The sequence below is a fragment of the Ornithodoros turicata genome, chromosome 3 (assembly GCF_037126465.1).
Source record: "Ornithodoros turicata isolate Travis chromosome 3, ASM3712646v1, whole genome shotgun sequence".
Taxonomy (NCBI): domain Eukaryota; kingdom Metazoa; phylum Arthropoda; class Arachnida; order Ixodida; family Argasidae; genus Ornithodoros; species Ornithodoros turicata.
Genome location: NC_088203.1, coordinates 26,547,236 through 26,572,735, shown reverse-complemented (window position 1 = coordinate 26,572,735; position 25,500 = coordinate 26,547,236). Strand labels below are relative to the sequence as shown.

Genomic DNA, 25,500 nt, shown 5'->3' with positions numbered 1-25,500 from the left:
TTAATACACGGCTCTGGTTTTGGAGTGAAATGATCCTGTCGGACATATTCGGACATATTGCAACGCTGTCAGGGAACGAACTTTCTCTTTAGGGGTATAATAGGCTGATCCCAAATCGGCACAGTCTAATGGTGGCACCGCCTCGAACACGCGCGAGAACCTGTAGTCAACAAACATGAACTAACGTTGGTCTCACTACAGTACTATATATAGCTCTCTCATGACCATAAACTAACCACCGTCGCTTTGTTTTGTGCTGCTTCAGGGCGTCCGTGCAGACGTACCTCCTCTGACACTTTAAGACAAACGTCGGCATAGCTCCCTGCGAAGCTGCCCAGGACACACCACCCCCAGGCAGATCGCTAGTAAATAGCACGCCACTACAACCACCAGCATCCGCTCTACTAAGCCTAACCGTGGCTAAAACGTGCATTTCATTCACTAAAAAGACTTCGATAGACACGGAAAACACGCGAAGCTGGCGCGTTGCTCGGTAATATCGTACTCTGAAACACGTCTACTCTCGGACCTCGCAGGTATAAGCTTTAAATTTGCAATTTGTGATTTTGGTATTGTAATTTTTAGATCCGGGATTTTTCAATGCTGGGATATCGTGGCATACCCATCCGAAATTTCTGCGGTTTTCCCTGGGATTTTCATGGGCTTTCAGACGAATGATTGTTCCTCATGAAGTCAGGCCTTGACGCGCGAAGCGTACCGAGTGTCATGATAGCATTTACCAACGGGCCGCCAACGCGTCCTTTCTTCCTCTTTTTCACAGTACAGCTAGTATCAGAGTTACCTTGAACACCATTCCGACCTGCGGACCCTCGTGGTCCTTAGTAGAAATAATGGCGGAGGGTGTTTTGGTAATCTATTTACAGTATGAGGAGTGATCCTCGTTATGAAGGCGTTGTTTTCTACTATAGGCTCTACCAGGGTGGCTTTCTTCCCGCTTCGCAGTCTGGAGCGGTGTTCAAGTGAACTTTAACGCGAGTCGTACGTGACGCGAACTTAATTAGCAAACACCTTCTGACCAAAATATCCTCTTCTCATAGTGCACAACTCGAGAACCCTTTCTGTGGGTCGCCACTCGAGAGAAAAAGCGTCCCTGACCGGGTATCAGGAGGGCCCAGGTATCGAATCGTAGACTCTGCATCATTTTACGCATACTTTACTTACTTACTTCCTACTTTTAATTACTTACTTGTAGAAGATCGTGTTCTACTCACTTTCACGGTCTTGCTGAGCGTGATAGTGCTAAGCGTTGTTCACTCCAATAGACGAGTTCAGAAAATTCCAGAGTGCTTAGCGCCGCTTTGGACTGTGGGAGTTTACTAATTCTAAAGAAACGAGTGGCATCCGAACTGTTCCGATTTCTTTCCTACCGGTCCATTGTCCACGACGTGTCAAGCTCAGCGAAAGCGAAATGTGAAGGATTACTTTTCGTTCCCCCGCTCAGCAAGCACCCAAGATGCAATGCGTACGCAAAGAGCACTAGGATTTTCTGAAGTCATCTATTGAAACTTGCAAAGACTTTTACGTGCACCGAACGGGCAGTCTTCTAAACACGCAACAATGGACTGGCAACCAATACCGCGAATTACGAGGTATTCATAGCAGAACAACGTGCAATGATGGTGTTTTATGGTGTTTGGAAAGCAGTTTTCTGGACTGCAAATGAATTGTTTCGTACCTGCTAAAAATAAAAAAAATATTATAATGTACAAAATAGATGGGTATTTTGGGTAGAAATCCAGCGAACCGGTAGGGAAGTATGAAGGGAGTTGCCTCACGATGGAGAGCCGCCGATATTTCGAACGAAGACAGTTCTTCTTCCGGGCACCGTACTCATCATTGGCATCGTATTGCCCTACCATGCCATTAAATACCATGCCAATGATGAGGACGGTGCCCAAAATAACAGTCTGTTCGAAATATCGGCGGCTCTCGTCCAGAGGCAACTTCCTTAATTTGATGTACAACAGGTTCGGTAGAGGAGCAGCGGAATCCGCCACCGTTCTCCTGGGAACGTTCCCTAAAAGTTTATTTCGACCTCCTCTTTTCCTTCCCCTGTTCCCTTTTTCTTCAACCTCTACATTCTCCCCCGTTTTCTTGACCATCACCCCGTGGAACGACATATGGTCTTTAATACTGGGCCCGCGTACGGGGTAGGCCTAGTCGAACTAGGACGCGGTTGCCAACAACAACAACAACAACTTTATTTCGAGATGACGGATGGGGAGTTTCATCGCCAGGGACAATGCTTCCGATGGGGCGATGCGGTTGACAATTTGAATGTTCGGTATGGCAATGTTATATTGTTTATCGAAGTTCGGCTTCATAGTTAGGCGACATTTTTCACGCTGCTGGGCAGTCTTGAGATGCTCTTCCAAAATGATCCATTGGGTGATACCGAGCGCGTAGTGATGGACCGCGCCTTCCGAAGCCCATTTCCACCTTCCTCTGTACTGTGGGTAAACTGACACGCAGTGCTAAATGTCTCTGATGGCTCGTTCTGCTATTCCGTTGGCTGCTGAGTGGTTTGGTGTCGCGTGGCGAAGCGTAATTCCTCTTTGCTGTGCCCACACAGTGAGCTTCCGGCTTCGGAACGCTCGGCAGTTGTCCGAGATTATAACTTTCGTGTTTCTGAACAGCTCCCGTTCGAGGAGACTGGTGACGCCCTGGGCCTCTTCCCGTCCAGGGCCGTCTGCGACCATTCGCGTGCACTGCATGGTCGATAGCAAGGAGGAATGCCTGTGTCCTTGACACTCCTTCCCCCTTTTTATTTATTTCTGCAAAGTCAACGCGAATCACTTCAAATGGTATTGCGGAGTGTTCCGGTAGGACCATAGAATCGGTAGATTCCGGTTTTTCGCACACGTATTTCTGTACCATTGTCCCCATGTTCTTCCAGGTGAAGCGCTTACGAAGTTTTCTGTGTGTCCACCAAAAGCCGCCGTGTCCACCCGAATCCTGGCTATCATGATACAGCTGGAGGATCTTCGATATTAGTGTGTCTGGGACGTGAACCTAGCTGTCCACTGCAACTGCTCAGATCCCTCCCATTGCTTGTGTTTACTTTCCAGGTGGGTCTACGGCCAAACGAGACAAGGCATCCGCGTCAGTGAGATCTGAGGCACTCCGATGAGGTGTTTAAAATTCAAATTGTTGCAGCTTGCAAACCCACCTGGTGATACATCCATAGCCCGTACTACCGCTAACGCTTCTTTCTCGGTTGTGTTATATTTGATTTCGGCGTTAGAGAAAGTGTGCCAGAGGTAACCAATCACAGAAAGCTGGCGCCCTTTCAGGATGCTAACGCGCTTCTAGTATAATACGGCTCCAGTCCCGTAATGGGGGCGCGTCAGCCTTTAACTAAAACGGTAGTGTGAAGTCCGGCAGAGTGAGCACAGAGTCGGATTATATCCTTTTCACAAGTGCTGGTACACGGCTTCACACTCTGTAGACCAGGTGAAAGGGACATCCTTTCGGGACAGCTGTGTGAGGCACTTGGTTATAATCGCGTAGTCCCTGATGAACGCCCGAAAGTGTCCGGCCAGGCCCAGGAAGACCCTCAAGCAATGAATGTAATGGAGCTTCTGGAGCTCTTTGATGTGAGAGACTCCTGCCTCGTGCTTCTTGTCGTTTCATCCAGTACCCTGCCCAGAAAAGTCATCCTCTCCTGGAAGAAAACACTCTTCTGGAAGTTCACTTTCATCCCCGTCTTACTCAGAGCAGTGAGCATCTGTGCGAGATGGATGACGTGTTCAGCCTCTCATCTTGAATAAACGACTATACGACTATACGACTATACGTCGTCTATGTAGACTGCACAAAATTTCCCGTTGTAGGGCCGCAGGATATCATGATTTTCTGAACCAGGCTCCAGAGTTTTTCGAACGGGAGTCGATTATATTCGGAGACATCAAAGGGTGGACGAATGCTGTGTGCTCTTTGGCTCTTTGTATTCCTCTAGTAGAGGGATCTGCCAATATCCTTTGGTGAGGTCAATATACGAGAACACCTTGGATCCCCTGCCGTCGTCAATGCGAGGCATCGGGTAGGTAAAGAGGTCTCTCTGTTGGTTTATCCGACGATAGTCTGTACATAGACAGAATGTCCCATCCTCCTTAGGTGCAATCGCTATAGGCGACGTGAAGGACGAAGTCAACGGTCGTATAACGTGGGCCTCTAGCATCGATTGTAGTTCTTTCTGAAGCCATGCTTTTTTTCTCTGGACATTGGGTACGGTTTCTTGCGAACAATGGTCGTGTTGGTCAATTTGAAAGACACCGCGCATCCTGCCATGGCTGGTGGGCACTTCGCCAGACATTCTACTTCCGTGTACAGGGCCGTGACGTCGCCCGCATTCTTCGGTAGTCGCGATGTCTGCCTAATTCCACTCGCGAGACAGGCGTCGCTATCGACGGAAGCTTCATCATTCCAGAAGTGGTTTAATCGCATGGCCTTCATGTGAGGCCGCGATAGTAAAAAATCGCAGTCCACTTCGTCCATAACCAGTGCTTTTGCGGGTAAATTCTGGTTCTGGTGTTCTACATCTGCTACTGTCCACTCTTGCAGCTCGCGGCAGGAACCGTCGAAGCCCTGGACGTATATCGGTCGCCCGTGAAAAATATTTCCGGCGTCGACTAACTTCTTGTTCATAATACTAACAGTGGCCCCGCTGGATTGGATTGGATTAGAAAAATAAAATATGGAGAGGTTAGTCCCGGCCCAGTCAGAACTGCCTACTCCAAAACGCATTTGTGGGTGAAAAAAATTGAGAAAAAAATTTGAAAAAAAATGAGTAAAAATTTTTTTCGATAGAGAAAAGAGAAGAACAAACAAACAAACAAAAACAGGAAAGGGGTAGAGTGGGTGTAGCAGGATAAATCATAAAGGAAAACGGGGAAAAGGAAAGGGGAGACGTTAGGCACCGAGAAACACTCACTGCACAATGGCAGATACCGTGCGAACACAGTTTCACAGAAGTTGTCACAGAGTGTCAAGCAGGTTCGAAGCGGTAAGGAAGTCCACAAGAGCGCGCAACGCCGTCACCTGGTGATGGGCAGGCCAGCAGCCTAGAACCTTCCCAACTGAGAAAGGCTGTCCACCAGCGTCTTCGTTGTTTTCACGTTTGCATCCAGAGTGGCGTACAATATGTTTTACATCGTACATCGAGACCCCCTGTAGCCAATAGCCTTTCATACACCGTTCTGACGTATAGTCTCGTGAACGACGTATGGTCCTTCATACTGAGCCCGCGTACGGGGTAGGCCTAGGCCATAGGCAGGTTCGAAGCGGCAAGGAAGTCCACATGAGCGCGCAACGCCGTCACCTGGTGATGGGCAGGCCAGCAGCCTAGAACCTTCCCAACTGAGAAAGGCTGTCCACCAGCGTCTTCGTTGTTTTCCCGTTTGCATCCAGAGTGGCGTACAATATGTTTCACATCGTACATCGAGACCCCCTGTAGCCAATAGCCTTTCATACACCGTTCTGACGTATAGTCTCGTGAACGACGTATGGTCCTTTATACTGAGCCCGCGTACGGGGTAGGCCTAGGCCATAGGCAGGTTCGAAGCGGCAAGGAAGTCCACATGAGCGCGCAACGCCGTCACCTGGTGATGGGCAGGCCAGCAGCCTAGAACCTTCCCAACTGAGAAAGGCTGTCCACCAGCGTCTTCGTTGTTTTCACGTTTGCATCCAGAGTGGCGTACAATATGTTTTACATCGTACATCGAGACCCCCTGTAGCCAATAGCCTTTCATACACCGTTCTGACGTATAGTCTCGTGAACGACGTATGGTCCTTTATACTGAGCCCGCGTACGGGGTAGGCCTAGGCCATAGGCAGGTTCGAAGCGGCAAGGAAGTCCACATGAGCGCGCAACGCCGTCACCTGGTGATGGGCAGGCCAGCAGCCTAGAACCTTCCCAACTGAGAAAGGCTGTCCACCAGCGTCTTCGTTGTTTTCACGTTTGCATCCAGAGTGGCGTACAATATGTTTTACATCGTACATCGAGACCCCTTGTAGCCAATAGCCTTTCATACACCGTTCTGACGTATAGTCTCGTGAACGACGTATGGTCCTTTATACTGAGCCCGCGTACGGGGTAGGCCTAGGCCATAGGCAGGTTCGAAGCGGCAAGGAAGTCCACATGAGCGCGCAACGCCGTCACCTGGTGATGAGCAGGCCAGCAGCCTAGAACCTTCCCAACTGAGAAAGGCTGTCCACCAGCGTCTTCGTTGTTTTCACGTTTGCATCCAGAGTGGCGTACAATATGTTTTACATCGTACATCGAGACCCCCTGTAGCCAATAGCCTTTCATACACCGTTCTGACGTATAGTCTCGTGAACGACGTATGGTCCTTCATACTGAGCCCGCGTACGGGGTAGGCCTAGGCCATAGGCAGGTTCGAAGCGGCAAGGAAGTCCACATGAGCGCGCAACGCCGTCACCTGGTGATGGGCAGGCCAGCAGCCTAGAACCTTCCCAACTGAGAAAGGCTGTCCACCAGCGTCTTCGTTGTTTTCACGTTTGCATCCAGAGTGGCGTACAATATGTTTTACATCGTACATCGAGACCCCCTGTAGCCAATAGCCTTTCATACACCGTTCTGACGTATAGTCTCGTGAACGACGTATGGTCCTTTATACTGAGCCCGCGTACGGGGTAGGCCTAGGCCATAGGCAGGTTCGAAGCGGCAAGGAAGTCCACATGAGCGCGCAACGCCGTCACCTGGTGATGAGCAGGCCAGCAGCCTAGAACCTTCCCAACTGAGAAAGGCTGTCCACCAGCGTCTTCGTTGTTTTCACGTTTGCATCCAGAGTGGCGTACAATATGTTTTACATCGTACATCGAGACCCCTTGTAGCCAATAGCCTTTCATACACCGCTCTGACGTATAGTCTCGTGAACGACGTATGGTCCTTTATACTGAGCCCGCGTACGGGGTAGGCCTAGGCCATAGGCAGGTTCGAAGCGGCAAGGAAGTCCACATGAGCGCGCAACGCCGTCACCTGGTGATGAGCAGGCCAGCAGCCTAGAACCTTCCCAACTGAGAAAGGCTGTCCACCAGCGTCTTCGTTGTTTTCACGTTTGCATCCAGAGTGGCGTACAATATGTTTTACATCGTACATCGAGACCCCCTGTAGCCAATAGCCTTTCATACACCGTTCTGACGTATAGTCTCGTGAACGACGTATGGTCCTTCATACTGAGCCCGCGTACGGGGTAGGCCTAGGCCATAGGCAGGTTCGAAGCGGCAAGGAAGTCCACATGAGCGCGCAACGCCGTCACCTGGTGATGGGCAGGCCAGCAGCCTAGAACCTTCCCAACTGAGAAAGGCTGTCCACCAGCGTCTTCGTTGTTTTCACGTTTGCATCCAGAGTGGCGTACAATATGTTTTACATCGTACATCGAGACCCCCTGTAGCCAATAGCCTTTCATACACCGTTCTGACGTATAGTCTCGTGAACGACGTATGGTCCTTTATACTGAGCCCGCGTACGGGGTAGGCCTAGGCCATAGGCAGGTTCGAAGCGGCAAGGAAGTCCACATGAGCGCGCAACGCCGTCACCTGGTGATGAGCAGGCCAGCAGCCTAGAACCTTCCCAACTGAGAAAGGCTGTCCACCAGCGTCTTCGTTGTTTTCACGTTTGCATCCAGAGTGGCGTACAATATGTTTTACATCGTACATCGAGACCCCCTGTAGCCAATAGCCTTTCATACACCGTTCTGACGTATAGTCTCGTGAACGACGTATGGTCCTTCATACTGAGCCCGCGTACGGGGTAGGCCTAGGCCATAGGCAGGTTCGAAGCGGCAAGGAAGTCCACATGAGCGCGCAACGCCGTCACCTGGTGATGGGCAGGCCAGCAGCCTAGAACCTTCCCAACTGAGAAAGGCTGTCTACCATCGTCTTCGTTGTTTTCCCGTTTGCATCCAGAGTGGCGTACAATATGTTTCACATCGTACATCGAGACCCCCTGTAGCCAATAGCCTTTCATACACCGTTCTGACGTATAGTCTCGTGAACGACGTATGGTCCTTTATACTGAGCCCGCGTACGGGGTAGGCCTAGGCCATAGGCAGGTTCGAAGCGGCAAGGAAGTCCACGTGAGCGCGCAACGCCGTCACCTGGTGATGGGCAGGCCAGCAGCCTAGAACCTTCCCAACTGAGAAAGGCTGTCCACCAGCGTCTTCGTTGTTTTCACGTTTGCATCCAGAGTGGCGTACAATATGTTTTACATCGTACATCGAGACCCCCTGTAGCCAATAGCCTTTCATACACCGTTCTGACGTATAGTCTCGTGAACGACGTATGGTCCTTTATACTGAGCCCGCGTACGGGGTAGGCCTAGGCCATAGGCAGGTTCGAAGCGGCAAGGAAGTCCACATGAGCGCGCAACGCCGTCACCTGGTGATGAGCAGGCCAGCAGCCTAGAACCTTCCCAACTGAGAGAGGCTGTCCACCAGCGTCTTCGTTGTTTTCACGTTTGCATCCAGAGTGGCGTACAATATGTTTTACATCGTACATCGAGACCCCCTGTAGCCAATAGCCTTTCATACACCGTTCTGACGTATAGTCTCGTGAACGACGTATGGTCCTTCATACTGAGCCCGCGTACGGGGTAGGCCTAGGCCATAGGCAGGTTCGAAGCGGCAAGGAAGTCCACGTGAGCGCGCAACGCCGTCACCTGGTGATGGGCAGGCCAGCAGCCTAGAACCTTCCCAACTGAGAAAGGCTGTCTACCATCGTCTTCATTGTTTTCCCGTTTGCATCCAGAGTGGCGTACAATATGTTTCACATCGTACATCGAGACCCCCTGTAGCCAATAGCCTTTCATACACCGTTCTGACGTATAGTCTCGTGAACGACGTATGGTCCTTCATACTGAGCCCGCGTACGGGGTAGGCCTAGGCCATAGGCAGGTTCGAAGCGGCAAGGAAGTCCACATGAGCGCGCAACGCCGTCACCTGGTGATGGGCAGGCCAGCAGCCTAGAACCTTCCCAACTGAGAAAGGCTGTCTACCATCGTCTTCATTGTTTTCCCGTTTGCATCCAGAGTGGCGTACAATATGTTTCACATCGTACATCGAGACCCCCTGTAGCCAATAGCCTTTCATACACCGTTCTGACGTATAGTCTCGTGAACGACGTATGGTCCTTTATACTGAGCCCGCGTACGGGGTAGGCCTAGGCCATAGGCAGGTTCGAAGCGGCAAGGAAGTCCACATGAGCGCGCAACGCCGTCACCTGGTGATGGGCAGGCCAGCAGCCTAGAACCTTCCCAACTGAGAAAGGCTGTCTACCATCGTCTTCATTGTTTTCCCGTTTGCATCCAGAGTGGCGTACAATATGTTTCACATCGTACATCGAGATCCCCTGTAGCCAATAGCCTTTCATACACCGTTCTGACGTATAGTCTCGTGAACGACGTATGGTCCTTTATACTGAGCCCGCGTACGGGGTAGGCCTAGGCCATAGGCAGGTTCGAAGCGGCAAGGAAATCCACAAGAGCGCGCAACGCCGTCACCTGGTGATGGGCAGGCCAGCAGCCTAGAACCTTCCCAACGGAGAAAGGCTGTCCACCAGCGTCTTCGTTGGTTTCTCGTTTGCATTCAGAGTGGCGTGCAATGTGTCTTGGTTTACAAGGTACAGGGTGCGGCGTGATCTTCAGACACATTTCGAAAACGCGTTAACAATCGTATGCATGTCTAATAACAACGAAATTTGGTACACTGCCTTAGTTTTGTGAGAAATTCTCAGAAAGTACAAATTTTAATCTACTTATACGGCCCCCACGTTCCGAGAAACGGGTCGAAGAATATCCTACCCCGTGCATTCTGAATGCCGTATACCGCTGTCGCTAAGGCTTAGCGCGGAAGCAGCTCTCCGTTCCCCGCCGTACCGGGTGCTATGCGTTGTGCGCAAAAACGAAACATATCTTGCGCCGCAGACACAGCGGCGAACAGGCGAGCTGGTGGTCAGGATAGTCAACTAGTGACACCCTGATATTGGGGGGAGCGGGAAAGTTGACAGGGCACAGCACAAAGTCTCACGCAGTCCACCGCATGCACGTGGGTTAGATCGTTGCATTTCAGCGCTGTTCGAGCGTAGTGGTTATGTTGACGGTGATCAGTCGACTTCCACGCTGACGTCATGATGCTTGCCTCCAGTTGGATATTGCACAATACAAGAGCAGTAATATGAGAAACAAGAAGAGCAGCAGGTCGGAAGCCCGAACTATCAGAGCAGATGAAGCTAGCCTATACAGGCTATAGATCGGAAATAGGGCATCGCAGCATGCAACGCCATTTAGCGCGAAACGGCGCAAGTCGTGCACTGGTCATCATAAGGTTAGCACGTGGCACAGCGTTGCACGGAGGGTCTCACGCTATTTCGGGGTGGGGAGGGGATATATCTATTACAACAAAGAAAAAACGGGGAAAGGTCAGCCAAACTGTACGTCGGCTATGGATATATCGATATGCGATGAGAGTAAGCGGTCGTCGACGATGTACACAAAATATATCCGCAAGCACATTACGTATATGTATGGCTATTGAACAGAAACTACTTGACAAATAGAAGCTAGCCAAGGGGATGAAATTACGATTACCCAGTAAAATTTCATATTGTCCATTATGGAGACTTTAACACGAGAGTGGTTTAAAGGTTTTACCCGTATAACTGCAATAATTTTGCACATGGTTTTCACTCGGTGCCCTGAATGCAGCTGAATGCCTGCGGGAAGGAGGAGGGTGCATTCTGCTACGTGACTGATGGTTTCGTGAAAATAGAGCAAAGACTGTACGATAGCATCCCAGAATGCTTTTGGAAGACCTGCTGGCATAGGAGCATCGGTGGGTACATTCAGATGCCGCATACAAAGGCACCAGTCATTTTAGTCATCGTAGGTCCACAAACAAAACGTGCTATAAGATTCTGTCGTCAAGCAAATTCACAAAATATTTGAGGCCTTGATGGCCGAGGTCGCTTTGTCTCTCTCGGAATTAGTAGTTGCTTTGTTTTTATTTTCTTTTTTTCTTTTTTAGATTGTAATACTCCCCTTGAAACGAAATCTACAATTAAGTGCCATATAGACAGACCCTACACTCTTAAAAATGAACTTCACCGCATAGCACGCTCCTAGCCAACCATCATCTCGAATGATATTGTTATCTGCCCTGATTTGTTGAAAACGGGAGGCGTACGCCTTTTCTGTGACAATTATGAACAGCATAAGTGTCACAGAAAAGGCGTACACCTCCCGTTTTCAACAAATCAGGGCAGATAACGATATCATTCGAGATGATGGTTGGCTAGGAGCGTGCTATGCGGTGAAGTTCATTTTTAAGAGTGTACAACGAGAGCCGGCAATGGTAGAAATTTTGAGAAAATTTGTTTCAAGCTCCTGTTACGTTACAAACTCAATCAAAGCGTTTCCTCGATTTCTCTATTGTCTGGTAATCGAGCGATGTAGGTGCCGAGACAGGGAGGTGACGGGGTTTCGAATCCCGGCATCGGCTGTACTGCAACGGCTTTCAAGCTCATATCACACTACGTAATACGAATACGAAAGACTATACACTAATAATATTATATTACTTTGCATTATATTACATGCCCACCCCTGTATGGGGTTCCTGTAAACCTTCCAGACGAATGGCAGCACGGCTCCCCCTGAAATTGGCGCAGGACACTTACTAATCCACTGTGCCCCACTCATTCCTCTTACCCACTCTCCATCTGTCCATGTATGTACGCTGTTCATAGCGGCAGTTGCTGGGCAGCGCTAACCCGGAATTGAAAAAAAAAACAAAAAAGAAAAGAAAGAAACGGAGTGATGTAGGTTCGACTCCAGCTGCTGCCGGTCTTTTTCGAATGTTACAGTTATTCAATATTGCAATGTCGTTAGGAGTCGGAGGCTTTGTGTTCTTTGTTCATTTGGTTGAGTGATAGCCCCACCCTGGTTGATTTCAATCATTTTATCTCTCCCTCTTTCTCTCTTATTTAGTAGTCAAGCCACAGCCCTAGATCTGTCCTCCTTCCAAACTCATCCGTATTTTTTCGACCCTCAACTACCAACGCCATTATGCTATACATATGCGCAAGTGAGAAGTGATATCCCCCCCCCCCCATAGATACGCTCGCATGTACGTGATTCGATCAATACGTCGCAATGTCAACTTCATTTTTGATCATGAAAAGCGTGCCGAGAAGACGGGACGCATATCGATCATGTCCTGGTATCTTGCCTGGATAAACATCACTGGCCCAGTGCTTTGCATATTGAGCCTTTGTATAGGACGGCCATCTCGTGCCACGTCAATTGAGATCGAATCATACTTGTTTGTATAACCCGATCGGATAAAGTACGTAGTCGGGACGATCAGATTGAGGCGGTGCCCGTGTTTCGTGGATCGTTTCATGTCTGTATTGTGTGGTGGACACGTACGACGACCGACCACTCAGGGCCTGTTCTCACATACAGCGGTTCGCTCCAGAGCGCTAGAAAAAAGCGCAGTTTTTCCTACTCGCGCTGCTGTGAACCGCTGGCAAACAGCGCTTGTCAGAGTTGTAGCTCCTGTCAAATTTTAGGCCGGTTTCAATTCGCACTAGCGAGACGTTTTTCGCGTCCGAGAAATGCGTCCGTGTTGGAACCGCTTTTTTTCTCGGTGATTATCCTTGTACTCACCGTGTTGGAGACGTGTGCCTATTATTATTTATTTATTCATTTTTAATTTCTACAGGCTCCACTCGGGTTCATGTAGGCCGTACATACTACCGTACACGCTCGCGTGTGGCATGTACGCGACGGTAAATTTCCCTCACGCCCCAGTCTAAGCGATTTTTACGGAAGAAACTCGTCTTTTAACTCCGTGCCTTTTCAGGCTACAGAGTTTCTCCTCTGTGTGATATTCGCTCGTTTCTTGGGTTAGTGTGTGATGGCCAATCAGGAGGCTGTTTTACCCATCACAGAAGCTGTGGGATTGTTTTGCTTTCTGGTGTTTGCCGTATTGTCTCGGTGTGGTGGTGAACTGAACATAGCGTCGAACTTCCCGTTTGCTATCTAGCTTTGAGCTTGTGGGTCCTCATAAGTTACGGCAATAAAGAACCAACATAGGCCACGAAAAGGAGGTTTCGTTATACTTAAGCTGCGACCTCAGCTTTGCAGGTGAAGAGAAAGGCAGAAAGCATCACTTGCATTCCAGCGCTGTTGAAGCAAAGCGCTGTATGTGAGAAGAGGCCCATAGTCGTGGATGATATCGTTATCTGCACTGATTCGTTGAAAACGGGAGGCGTACACCTTTTTTTTGAAACAATGATGAACAGCATAAGTGTCACAAAAAAGGCGTACGCCTCTCGTTTTCAACAAATCAGGACAGATATCATTTGAGATGATGGTTGGCTAGGGGCATGCTATGCGGTGAAGCTCATTTTTAAGGGTGCAGGGTGGCTCGACCGGGGATTAAAATTGGCCACCGGAGGTCTGTGGAGTACCTTCCCGCCCTGGCAGGCGGACCTCCCGTTCGTTAAAGGTCACGCTACGCCACCAGAAGGGTATTTCTGCACGTGCAACGACATCTGAAAGGGGGCACTAACGAGCAAAAGTTTCTAATCGCGGAATTAAGGATACCGTTATCCTGACAGCGATAAAAAAGGAACGGCATTCATACGTTGCGTCGTTCGGCATATGACTAATAGAAAAAAAACGTAATTTAGGCCTTCCCAACAATGCGCTTGGTCTCCTCAAACGATACATCCAATCATGGCGGGAGCCCCATTTGAGGAAACCTATCGAAGCTAGGTCTCTCCCCACTGCCGTGGAAGAACGGAAGGAAGAAGGTCAGCTAGAGTCATAACCCTTAGCTACAGTCCGAAATATTCACCTTGAAGTTCAGCGCACTTGGTGCATCGTTCCTGAAGCTTCTGCAACGCTAGAAAAACGAGAGCGAGAGAGGGAAGAAGAACAAGAAATCCTATATGTCTGCATTCCGGAATAAGCTTCGGCTTGTCCGCCTTGTCTGAGCAGGCAGACCTCACTCCTCTTCCTTATAACATCAGGTGGTGGTGGTGGTGGCGATGTTGAAAGGGCTTGCCGTTGTCGGCCTCACGTATGTGGGCAACGTCACGACTGACGCCCTGGGGAAAAATGTGCGTCCTGGGCCGACTTCTAGGGGAACTGTGCCGACATATGTCTGAAAGCGTCTGAGGAAAACCCAGGAAACTTATAACATCAGACCACCACCACCAGCTTCGGCTACACCTATCACCTCCGAGTCCTTTTCTTCCAAACACTTCTCTTAGGTTTGGAGACGAAAAGAAGTCCGATGGGGCAAGCGAGTATGGGTGATGTCCATTTCATTCAAATCGCAAGTCCTTCAGAACCTGCATTGTTTTGAGCCGGCGCATTGGAGCCTTCAACATTGGAGCAAATCAACATTGGAGGACATCTTGCCGTAGTTCCCCTCGTCATTTTTCTTTCAAAGCCTCCTTTAACAGGCAGAGCATTAGTATGCTGTTTCACCATTCTGGAGGTAGTCAGTCATCAAAACACCTTCCTTGAACCAGAAAACCATGATCTGCTGTGCTGATCACCTAGTATTCGGCATCGGAGAAACCGACTGCCACCATTCCATGGATTGCTGTTTTGACTCAAGGTCATAGTGGCGCAAGCACATTTCATCAATTATAAACAAGTTGCCGTTCAAGAAAAGTGCCACTAGAACGCTCAAATTGCTGCAAAATCAACTTAGAGAATCCAGACGTTGTTTTCATCGGCATTCAAACATTTCGGCACCTATACTTGACTGACAGTTTCCGCACATGCAACCCTCCGTGAGTTATAAACTCAATGCGCTCTTTGGATATGTCCTACGTGATCACAACTGTTTTAGCCCATATTCACCGATCTGCCGAAATGGGGTTATGGACACGATCCGCAATTTCGGACTCTGACACTCAGACCCAGACTGAGGCAAATATCCGCCTGGGGCAGGACAAGCGTGGATACCCCCTCGCCGCCCCCACCCGTTTTCCAGGGCACGGTCTAAAAATCTTACAACAAAACCCCCGACAAATTTTCTCTGCAGAGTCCTAAAACTCCCTTGGGGCTTCATTTATTGGCCAACTTAGCTCCTAAGACCTGGCGTCCGAATCCTCCTCTGAGGAGGCTGTACGGGCCGGCTTCCACTATCATCGCCCGGTCGGCTTTATATGGACATGTTGAAGATATCCCTGATATTTCAGCGTCGTCGGTATCGACACCTCTACACTGAGAGCTGACGCACCACTTCATCACAGTTGAGTATGACGGGCACACGTCACTTAATGTTTGCATCATGCACTCATCCCTTGGTCATCCTAGATCCACTGCAGTCCCCTTCTCCATGCACAGGGACATCCGGACAGCCCGAAGTTCAACCTTTGAAGTTCAACCTTCACTCCTGTATTACAGTAAACATGATTTTGCTTATTAGCCCGGCAAAAACGAACGCTTCGCATTACAAATCTCCATGCCTCCCTCTTCTTCGGCTCACTCTTTGTACTTTGGCAAGATCACCCTTTCTATGTCGAAGCGTATAGCGGAAGTGAGGAGAAGAGAAAACCTAATGTCCATCCTAATTACATGGGGGCGATCGCTCACCCCCACAGGTCACACGTATAGCGCTCTCGTCAAGATGCCTCGTTCAAGAAGATACACCACGGACTGTGGTCACATCCACTCTTACATTTCCTTCATTGCGCCCTCATATTCACACGCGACGCAGGCGAATAAACCGGGGGCAGTGGCCTGTTTGACACTAACCAATTGTAGGTGCGTAATCGACGATTCGAAGGAACACAACACTTACACATATCCAGCGCCCAAGCAATGGTCTCATGGAAGGCTGTTTACGAAAACTCTGCGAGTTCCGATAATACGAATGGAGGCCACACCTCTCCGCTACGTCGTTCTCTCGATAATATGACAATGCCTCGTTCAGAAAGACACGGACACACATTCGCTCTATGTCTTTCTGTTTTCATGTGTTTCTGAATGCATTGGTATATATGTTTACGAGAGCGCAGGACGTGTCGCTGAAGTGTAAGGGTAACACCTAACCTGCAATCGGAGAGGTATGGGTTTTCGTAGACTGCCATCCTTAGGGTCACTGCTTGGGCTCTGCTGAAGTTTAAACGTTGCAGTGGCCCTACTTGTTAAAATTCAGTTCCTGCAAGAGTGTGCTACGTCCTCCAGTCCTACGTCTGTCCAGTTGTTCATGTATCTACGGCCCTTATAACCACAGTTCCTTCGAAGTGCTGAAACAGAATCTTGATTTGGAAAGACGCTGAAATAAGTGAGCGACCGTCCAAACAAAATGTGAGCTTCTTGTGTTTATGCAAACGCTGCAAAGTCATACACCCTGGTCCAAGCGCACCGTTGACACGGTCGATGACAATAATCTAAACCTCCTGACGCGCCCAACTTCAACCGTCAAGAATAGGGAAACGTTTCACGCGCCCCTGTTCGCGTGAGCGCAGGCTGGCTCTTGCTGCATTGTCGATGAAATGGCGTGCCTCTCATCAATGAGCCATTGTGCGTATCTCAGTGAGAGTCGATAACACAGGCGCGCACGCATTCTTCATTATACCTGGTTCAAATTATTGATCCGTCTTCCTTCCTCCTTGTTCGCGGTGACCGGCTCCTGGTCATGAAGTGTTGAGAATGATGAGTAGTGCGAAAACCTAATGAAGGCAGGATGACTAATATCTCTTCGTGACACGATTACACAACTCTGAAAGAAAGTACGTGTGTGAAGTAGTACATGGGCCTCGCACACGACATAAGACACCCTATACAGGGTGTCCCAGAAAACGTGTCATTGAATTGTAATAAAAAAAACTACGCCACATAGAATCATGCGGTCAACGGCATTTGTTCTTACTAGGTTTTTGCCTTAAGTTTTGTTTTAAGTTTAATTATGTAAATTTTTGCGAACTCAACTCGGAAATTTGCCAAGTAAAGGCCACTTTTTTACTCCACCAATGTGTAGAGCGTGCCGAATTTACTAAAATTTATGATAATTGACGGAAATATTGTGGGGCAATAATATCGGGAAAAAAAAGCCGAAAATCATGCTCTACGGAGTCGCAGAGGATAGCGCGCGAGGAATTTTTCAGCGTCAGTCCGACGAAAGGGCGTTGGAAACCCAGCCCACACCGGCATGGTAGGAAGAGATAACACAGACCTAGCTTATCGCGTCCGGCTTCGGCTGGGACTATACCTTCACTCTCCCAATTTCAGGAACTGTCACTTTTTCTGCTATCACTCTGTGGGCTGGGTTTCCAACTGCCTTTCGTCGGACTGACAGCGACTGCGCTCAAAAAGTCCTGGTGCGTTTTACTCAAGTGTCTAGAGAAGCATGATGTTCGACTATTTTTCCCGATAGAATAGATCCTGAATATCACTGTCAATGTGGTAACAATATGGTCCTTCTAGCCCGCCATGCTGTCAATTATCATCAATTTGAGTAAATTCGGCGCGCTCTTCATATTGGTGGGGTAAAAAAGTGAGCTTTACTTGGCAAATTTCTGAGTTCACTTCGCAAAAATTTACATAATTAAACTTATGTTACATGACATGCACATCAGGAGGTGGCAAAAACCTAGTAAGAACAAATACCGTTGATCGCATGATTCTAGGTGGCGTAGTGTTTTATTCGAATTCAATGACACGTTTTCTTGGACACCCTGTATAATAAAATCGCCAAAACAGTGCTAAAAACAATAAGGACGACACAGGACGGAGGCACTGCACTTTCAACAAAGGTTTAATGATCGGACACCCTACACACCTTATACAACACACAACGTCGCGCCACTCCAAAACTACGTTTCTAGCCCGTGTTCTCAAGGAATTCATGTATCTATCAAAGTAAAATATTGAACACGAACTAACACAATTATCCGCAAACAACCTTATTTGCCTTGCTTATAGCAAAAACCCTATATAGCATGGCGGACGAAAAGTTCAAAAGTGCAAAGTACCATCGAATATTGTCTCCCATAATATTGTTTCTCTGCGTGACGTGGAAGTATTAATTTCTAGCTCTAAGAAGTATAAGACGTCACAATGCGCGTCTGACAACATGATTGTATCTCATTACAGCCGAAGTCCCGTAACGGCCGATGTCTCAATACGGCCGAAAGTCTCAATACGGCCAATAATCCTTTAATCCCCAAGTGTCTCATTACGGCCAAAGTCTCAATACGGCCGAAGATGTCTCAAAGTCAAAGTCAGACGGCCAAAAGTCAAAAGGTGTATTGTAACCTGCACTGATATGCAATGTTGCAGCAAGGTACGGATATACATTTAGCAGGGTATGAGCCATGCAGTGAGCCATTAGGGCCCTTATTATATAGAGGGTGCGTCACGTAAGACTGACCAGAATTTTTATAAAAAAAAAGCTGTGAGAGCAGCATAGATGTTGGTTTTGCAGTTGAGTTTTGCGGCCTGGCGCACGTCCTCTGGAAGAGAGTATGTAACTACCAGATGACTAATTACCTGAAATTCATTAATTAACTTTTTAATTATGGAATTTAGGGCAAAAGCGAGATAGCAGATTGAGAGACTATCCTCGTTGAACACCATTCCACGTTTTAAAAAATCCTGAAACACGCACGTGCACTAAAATATCCGTCCCCGAATTTCGTTCCCGAATCCCGTTCGTTTCCCGAATCCATACGGTGTTTGAAACGTGTGCCTTGCTAGGACACCCGCTGCGCCAATGCATTTGTCCATGGACACCCCTTGCAGCACAAATGCGACACTCGCTTGTTGGCATTGCAGGGGTTGTCTTTGTCAGTCTCGCCCCATCATTTCCACGTCCTGGTCTCTCTTGGGCACGAGATGTTAACCCGACTCTCCGCCGAGATGCGTTGGACAATTGCTAGCCATTCCAACGGGATTTTGACACAAATACCTGCAAATGCGATCGCCATGTGCTGAGGAAGTCCATCAATGAGACCGGAAATGATGTGACGGTTCTTAAGCTCTGCAGCCTTGCCTAATTTATATTTCGCATCATAATGCTCTTTGATGCTCTGACCTTTCTTCAGTTTCATGTGAATAAACCCACGGAAAGGGTCTATCACCACAGATCCGAAACGATGCGTCATGTATTTGTCGATGCCCTTCCATGTTTCACCAGTGTCGAAGTCGTCGGACAAGTAGCACTTGAAAGCTTCCCCTTCAAGGTATTCATGAAAGTAGCTCACCCTGTCTTGTAGTGACCACTCGAGCTCTGTTGTCTTCTTGTGAAATAGACGAAGCCATTTTTCGATTGGGACGTCGTCCGGTGACCCGGAGAACTTTGCTTCTTTCCCGGCATTGCGGCACTGATTGATGGTTAATCCTGTCGACTCGTGTAACTCTCGCTTGGCGATGGCTTTGTGTGGAAGGGGTGAGATGATGAGTGATTGGATGAAAGAGTACGACAGGTTTATTTACATTACTATTTACAATTAAAAGAGACTTTTGTGACGATTGCTGAGACTGGACTGACTGGGACAGTCGAAGCGTCCCTCCCAAACTGTTCGTGGACGAAGTGTTCTCCACCATTTCTTAGAACTGAGGGGTCGCCCTTCGTGTAACACAGCTGTGGAGTGGAGATGATGAGGTCTTGGGGGTGGCTATGTTACATATATATACGAACATGCTGTCGCTTTAATTCAACGCTAGCTACCTGTTCTACGTACGTATCGCTATAATTACGCACTTAAAGCACATTACAGAACAAGCTTCAGCATGATTTCTTGCGAAGATAGGTATACTCGGGTTCCCACGACATAGGACACAATGAGACTAATTTAGATGAAAAGGTTAAGCAAATTCAGGAACGTCGGGCAATCATATGCCACTGAACGTGACACAGCTTGACGCAAATCGACGTAAACTAACTCCACATTTCTATCTCATATCCCAGGTCTGTCCCAGCAAAGCAATCTACCATGGGCTCTGGCTCCAGCGCGGCCCACGAAACCTTCCGGAACGTTTCCCTACCGCAGCAATTTCCTAATCCCATCCTAAGGTCATCCGGGCTTTTGTCTCCAGCTCCGCCTCTACCTATCGCGTCTCCACCGCCACGACCTGCCGGACGAACGCTGCCGAGCCCACCGTCACCCTCCGGAACGCGAGGAGTACCTATTGTGAAAGCAACCCTTGCTGAAAGCACCGTCAGTGCAAACAACAACAACAACAACGACAACATGTGGGCGGATACATCTCACCATTCCCGGACCAACCGAGGTGACACAGGGATCTTGCTGTCAGAAGAGCAACCTGGTCTCAAGAGCGTGAGAAACTTCAGACACCGCGACAGCGACGAGTTAGACAAGCAGATACGAGAAATCGAACAAATGACAGAAGGTATTCTTGAAGACGTCGAGGACGCCGATCTCTTTTCAAAGTCTCCTGTTCTCGAACAAAATTTATCGTCGAAGAACGGCTTGTTGGAAAGGCTCCAAATGGCGCCGACGAACTATGGTGCTAAGTTGATGGTGCAGCCGAAAGATACGGTGCATACGACGAGGAACGACGGCACGAGATTAGTGGAAAGGCCACCTGGATCAGAACACTTAAGTCGAGCACTTCCACCGACGAGGTCTATTCAGCACAGGAGAGCATCGGTGCCGAGAGAGAGCGTGTTAACAGTACAGCATCGAATTTTCGCCAACAGAGGCTTTACGGGAGAGACACTACCCGGCAGGGTACATTCACACAGACATGTGATACAGGACATAAAGAGTAGGCAGCAAGTGGTGAGGAGGTTGAATGCTACGTGTGTCCCTGTTCTCTACCCTAGACAAGAAAAGGAGGAAGAAAAGGATATGTCATACAATAAGGTAAAGGATGTTTGTTTTCTTGGATTAATGAGGTTCGTGCACATGACGTCACGCGCAACGTTCGAGCGCCTTTGGGCCACGTGACGCGGGAAAACATGGGGATGCGTCACAGGCGTCATACTACGAATGGGGAAACAGCCTGTGATTTTAGAATATCCCCTTGTAATTGCACGCACACCGCAAGAACAAACGGCATGCCCTCCTACTCTGAGAATGTTTCCCGAGTCACGTGACGTGATCAAATATTACGTCACTGCACAAGCCTCATTGTTTATGTGGTATCTAAAGTTCAGTTGGTCAAGGAGAGGGTAGGGTGTATCCACTTTGAAACCATTAAAAATGACCTTTGAAAAATAAACGCCTAAGTAGCCACTGCTAAAAAGAAACCCCCTCCCCCCAAATATACGCTTAAAAATCAACGCACAAAAAATGATGCCTCCCTTCAGTGAAGCAGAGTTAAGCTTTAAATTCAAGTAAAAGGACAGTTGATCTCGATTCAAATGTTAAACCTGCCGATCGTGTAGCTTAATTGAACCGTAATTGTTTCTCCTTTAAGTTCACAGCGTCCAGCGACACTGTTACGAAATTCCTCGCATCACTCGTCTGTCGCTAGTACTGTATCTCGTATCTATGCCGATCTACCAACACGGTCTACGCGATCTACGCTGGCAGCTGAACCGCTGCATTGTTTCTCCCAGTTGTGGCGTCATCTCACCGCAGATTGGTCGGCTCTGGTCACCTGATCTATATGACGTGCACTATATGTCGTCACTTCCACTACACTTTCGTGATTCGGAAACAAACGGCCGTGTCCCCTCCTTAGTTTTCCTTCCCCCTTGGCAACACCGCATCAGGCCGGAGCGTCTGCTATGCCGCGTCCGAGGGGAACCGGAAAAAATGTCCACGGAAAAAATGTCCCCTCGAGAAACATCGACTTTACATGATGCCCGAAATGAAAAATTCGAAGGCCGCCAACGACGTCGACTCTTTGGGACCGCTGACACTATCAGTGACTCTATGACCGAAAGGACACCTACAGATTCGCTGAAAATTGCCCTTGGAAAAAATACTGCGAAGAGCAGCCATGTACAAGTGCCGCCTAAGCAGACACCTGTAGCTGCTAGAGCGTTTTCATCATCAACTACACTACAAACCTCTAGTGCAACGAATAGCGCAGCAGGTCACAAGAACAATGGGGCTATCTACGGCACCAACATGCCAACCAAGTGATGCGTCCATCTCCTCGGTAATGACATCAGATGACACTTTCTGCCTCCAGTAGTTCTTGTTTGGAAGCTTCCGTTGCGAAAAGCACTAGCTGATCGTAGCTGCTTCAGATGCGGCGCCATGACTGTGACTTCTCTAGGAGTTCACGGGAGACAATGTTTCACGAAAGCAATGGTAGCCGCTGTATAAAATTCGCATTTTCTGTGGTGTTTAACGTTCTAACAAAAATAGTATGTCGAGGAGGCGGTGTTCCTCTACATTTGGTGACCCAATAACGAACACAATGTTCGGCGTAATTCGGCCATTCACCGTCCTAAATTTTTCGGCAAACCAGCAACGAACCACCTTCTAGCAGGCAACTCGCACCGGGACCACTGTTCCACAGGGGACCTGCGGAGAGACGACAGCAAGGTCAGTTTACGGCCTCCACCTGCTTCACGATGGTAAAGAGTAATATGGTTATGTACTTGTAGAGGAACACCGTCTCCTCTACAAGTACATAACCATATTACTATGTATGTATCAACCGGGGTGTTAAATGTTTGTGGTGTTAGTCGACACGTAGAAAGTAATGGCCACCATGCAAGGTTCGTCTTTATTCTTTTCGCCACGTAGCCACATGGCAAAGATCTGCCGGAATTTGTGGACAGTGAGATATCAGAGGTATAGCACTCAAACTGTGACCCGTTGTGTCTACGTTCTAAAATCTGGTTGGAACCGTGCGAGAATGAGTCGTCATTGCGGTCGAATTATACGTTGTTCCTCCCAGCAAACACGCCAGCATTTTCGGCGGGAAGACAAAACTACAGATTTCATTACTGAATTGTTTGCAATATAATACGAAGTGTAAAATACATATAAATGTTCTTGAACCTAAGCAGTCACGGTGATTGGCTTTATATTTATGCACGTGAATCACGTACGTTAATCCACGTACTTGCCAATGTGCTCGAGAAGGTCGACAGCAATAGTGCGAGTGAAGTTTCCCAGGTGTTCCGGGTGAGGTGGAATGCAGCAGTCGGCAACTAACAAAACAACTTTTATATGCAGTGACAGACAAATACACAAGAGAAGATACAAATGAGCGTTGGGCCGGTGCCTTCCTGACGAAGTCCGAACTCAAGCTGCCCGCTGCCGACCTCGGGTCCTCCTTATAAAGGGTGGGCGCTCACAGTCGTCCGCCCGGAACCCTTTGTTTCTGCTGGCCGTCTGCAGATGTTCTTTGCCAAGGGCACAGTCCTTTTTGGGGATGGGATGCCTCAAGGGATAATCCGCCGCCTAGACAGCCCTCTATCTGTCTGCAGTCGTACAGTGGCATCCCGTATTTCCCTATCTTTTGGCCGCTTCACTAATTTAATACACTCCAAATTCTCACAGTGCGTGCCATATAGGCATGTGAATAATCATCCAGTCTTCAATGTCTCGATGTATCGAGGCTGGTACGTGCTACGGTGAGCTAGAGTACTTCAATGACTTGAAAACCCGAGACGGGGTAGAGGACGAGTCATGGATCGTCACCACCAGCTCGCTTGCTACCTAACTTTCCTTTCGTAGAGTACTTTAACGTTTCATCAAGGACTAGGCTACCAGCTCGCGTGGCTGAGTGGTTAGCGTGCTGGCCATGTCATGTCGAGACTGGGGGGTACCCGGGTTCTAATCCCTGTGCCGGCTCTCCTGTCTGGGGTTTTTCTTGACTTTTCCTCAGACGCTTTCAGACATATGTCGCCACAGTTTTTTTAGAAGTCGGCCCAGGACGCACATTCCCCAAGGGCGTCACTCATGACGTTGCCCACCTCTGTGAGGCTTGCAACGGCGAACCCTTTCTCCACCACCACTACCACGGACTACGTAGGTGCCAACTCTAGACCACTTGATCACTGCATGTCAAAGATTTAGCGAGTTTTAGTGCAAAATAATGGTGCCATGATGTTTCACGTGAGGTTTGTGTGCCTCTGCTAGCTGGCTAACGGTGCTGCGCATCGCGACGCTATTGTACGCGCTATTAGATTTACGTATTCACGGCTGGTAAATCCCTAGTAAAAAAAACTCCCGGTAGTAAACTCGATGCTGTCTGTTGGAAATAACATAAACAGTACGACCGTTGTTAGTCACCTCCTGCAACCAGGGTAGAGTACGAGGAAAAATATGAGGTGTGTGCAGAAAAACGTAAGTGGTATTTGCGAACTCAACTGGTTGGTCGGACGAACTTCCGGCGGCGCACGCCGCCGCATTTAATTATTTTTGTCCGAAATCGTCACCATCAACACCGCCGTTCCACGAGTTTTTCACCAATATAACTGGTGCAAGTGATGCTTGTCAAACTAGTCAAATCTCCATTTTTCCCCTTCTGATCAATCAGTTTATGCGAGCTAAATTTACAGAAAAATCGTGGAAGTTAGACTCAGTGTAGCAAGATTATCACCCCTCTCTATATCAATAGCCTAATGGTCATGTCCAATAGGGGGAGTATCACAACAGAAAAAGGTAGCCGGCAACTAGTTGCACACATCATGTGTTTATTTTGTGGCATTCCTACGGTAAATTACGTTACGAACCAGTCGGCGTGTGCCTGCTTGTGCTCTCAGATGGAAGTAAGTCGAGCAACATTTTTCTCCTACGCCCTTCAGCACTCTCTTGGCCGCTTTCTGGAGATTTCGTCGCTTTCGTCCGTGGCAAATGCACGGCTAGCACACTGCACCCAGCCAGGAGCACGCTGATCACGGCGTACGGCGCTGTGTCATTCGTGTAAGCCGCCAGTTCTCGTAGGAAAGGAGCCGCCGTTGCTCCGAGCCTTCCAAAAGTAAACCCTGCACGAGCTCCCAAGCCACCGACCATAGCTGGGACAACTTCTACGCTGCACATCATTAACGTGACAGTAGCTGCTGATACAGCGCACCTACAGATGATGTAAAAGACGGCAAAGGACGGGTCGCTTTGGAATATCATCAAAAAGCACGCGGCGGCCGAACCCAGTGCTAAAGATAAACTAAGCGTCGCGTTCCGACCTCGTACAGGAAGAAGCTTGTACGCAGCATAGATTACTGGAAACTGAAGTAGGACAGATATAATACGAGCAGTTGGGTGATGAAGTCCGAGACAAAGCACGAAGCCGTATATGGCGAAGACTGTTGAGATCCAGCAGATGCAAAGGGTGATCATCGAGAATCTCAGTTGACGGGACAGCATCAAATCTATTAGTCTCGTTTTGGCGATGTACATCATCTTCTCTTCGTGATGTGCGAGTCCTTTCTTGATCTTGGACCAGCGTTTCTTCGCTTCGTAGTCGTAAACCCCGTTGAACTGAGCAATCCACAGGACAACTTGCTCGGCTTGGCGTATACGCCACGTGGACATGAGCCACACTGGGGATTCCAC

General features: G+C 48.6%; 1 protein-coding gene across 1 annotated transcript in view; it reads left to right on the top strand.

The window, feature by feature from the left end:
- LOC135388324 (uncharacterized) overlaps positions 1-25,500 on the top strand; it is a 60,577-nt gene that overhangs the window by 945 nt on the left and 34,132 nt on the right. Inside the window, exon 2 of the mRNA XM_064617806.1 lies at positions 19,980-20,898. Within this exon, the coding sequence (XP_064473876.1) occupies positions 20,005-20,898 (894 nt within the window). The 5' untranslated portion in view covers positions 19,980-20,004. The remainder of the gene's footprint in view (positions 1-19,979; positions 20,899-25,500) is intronic.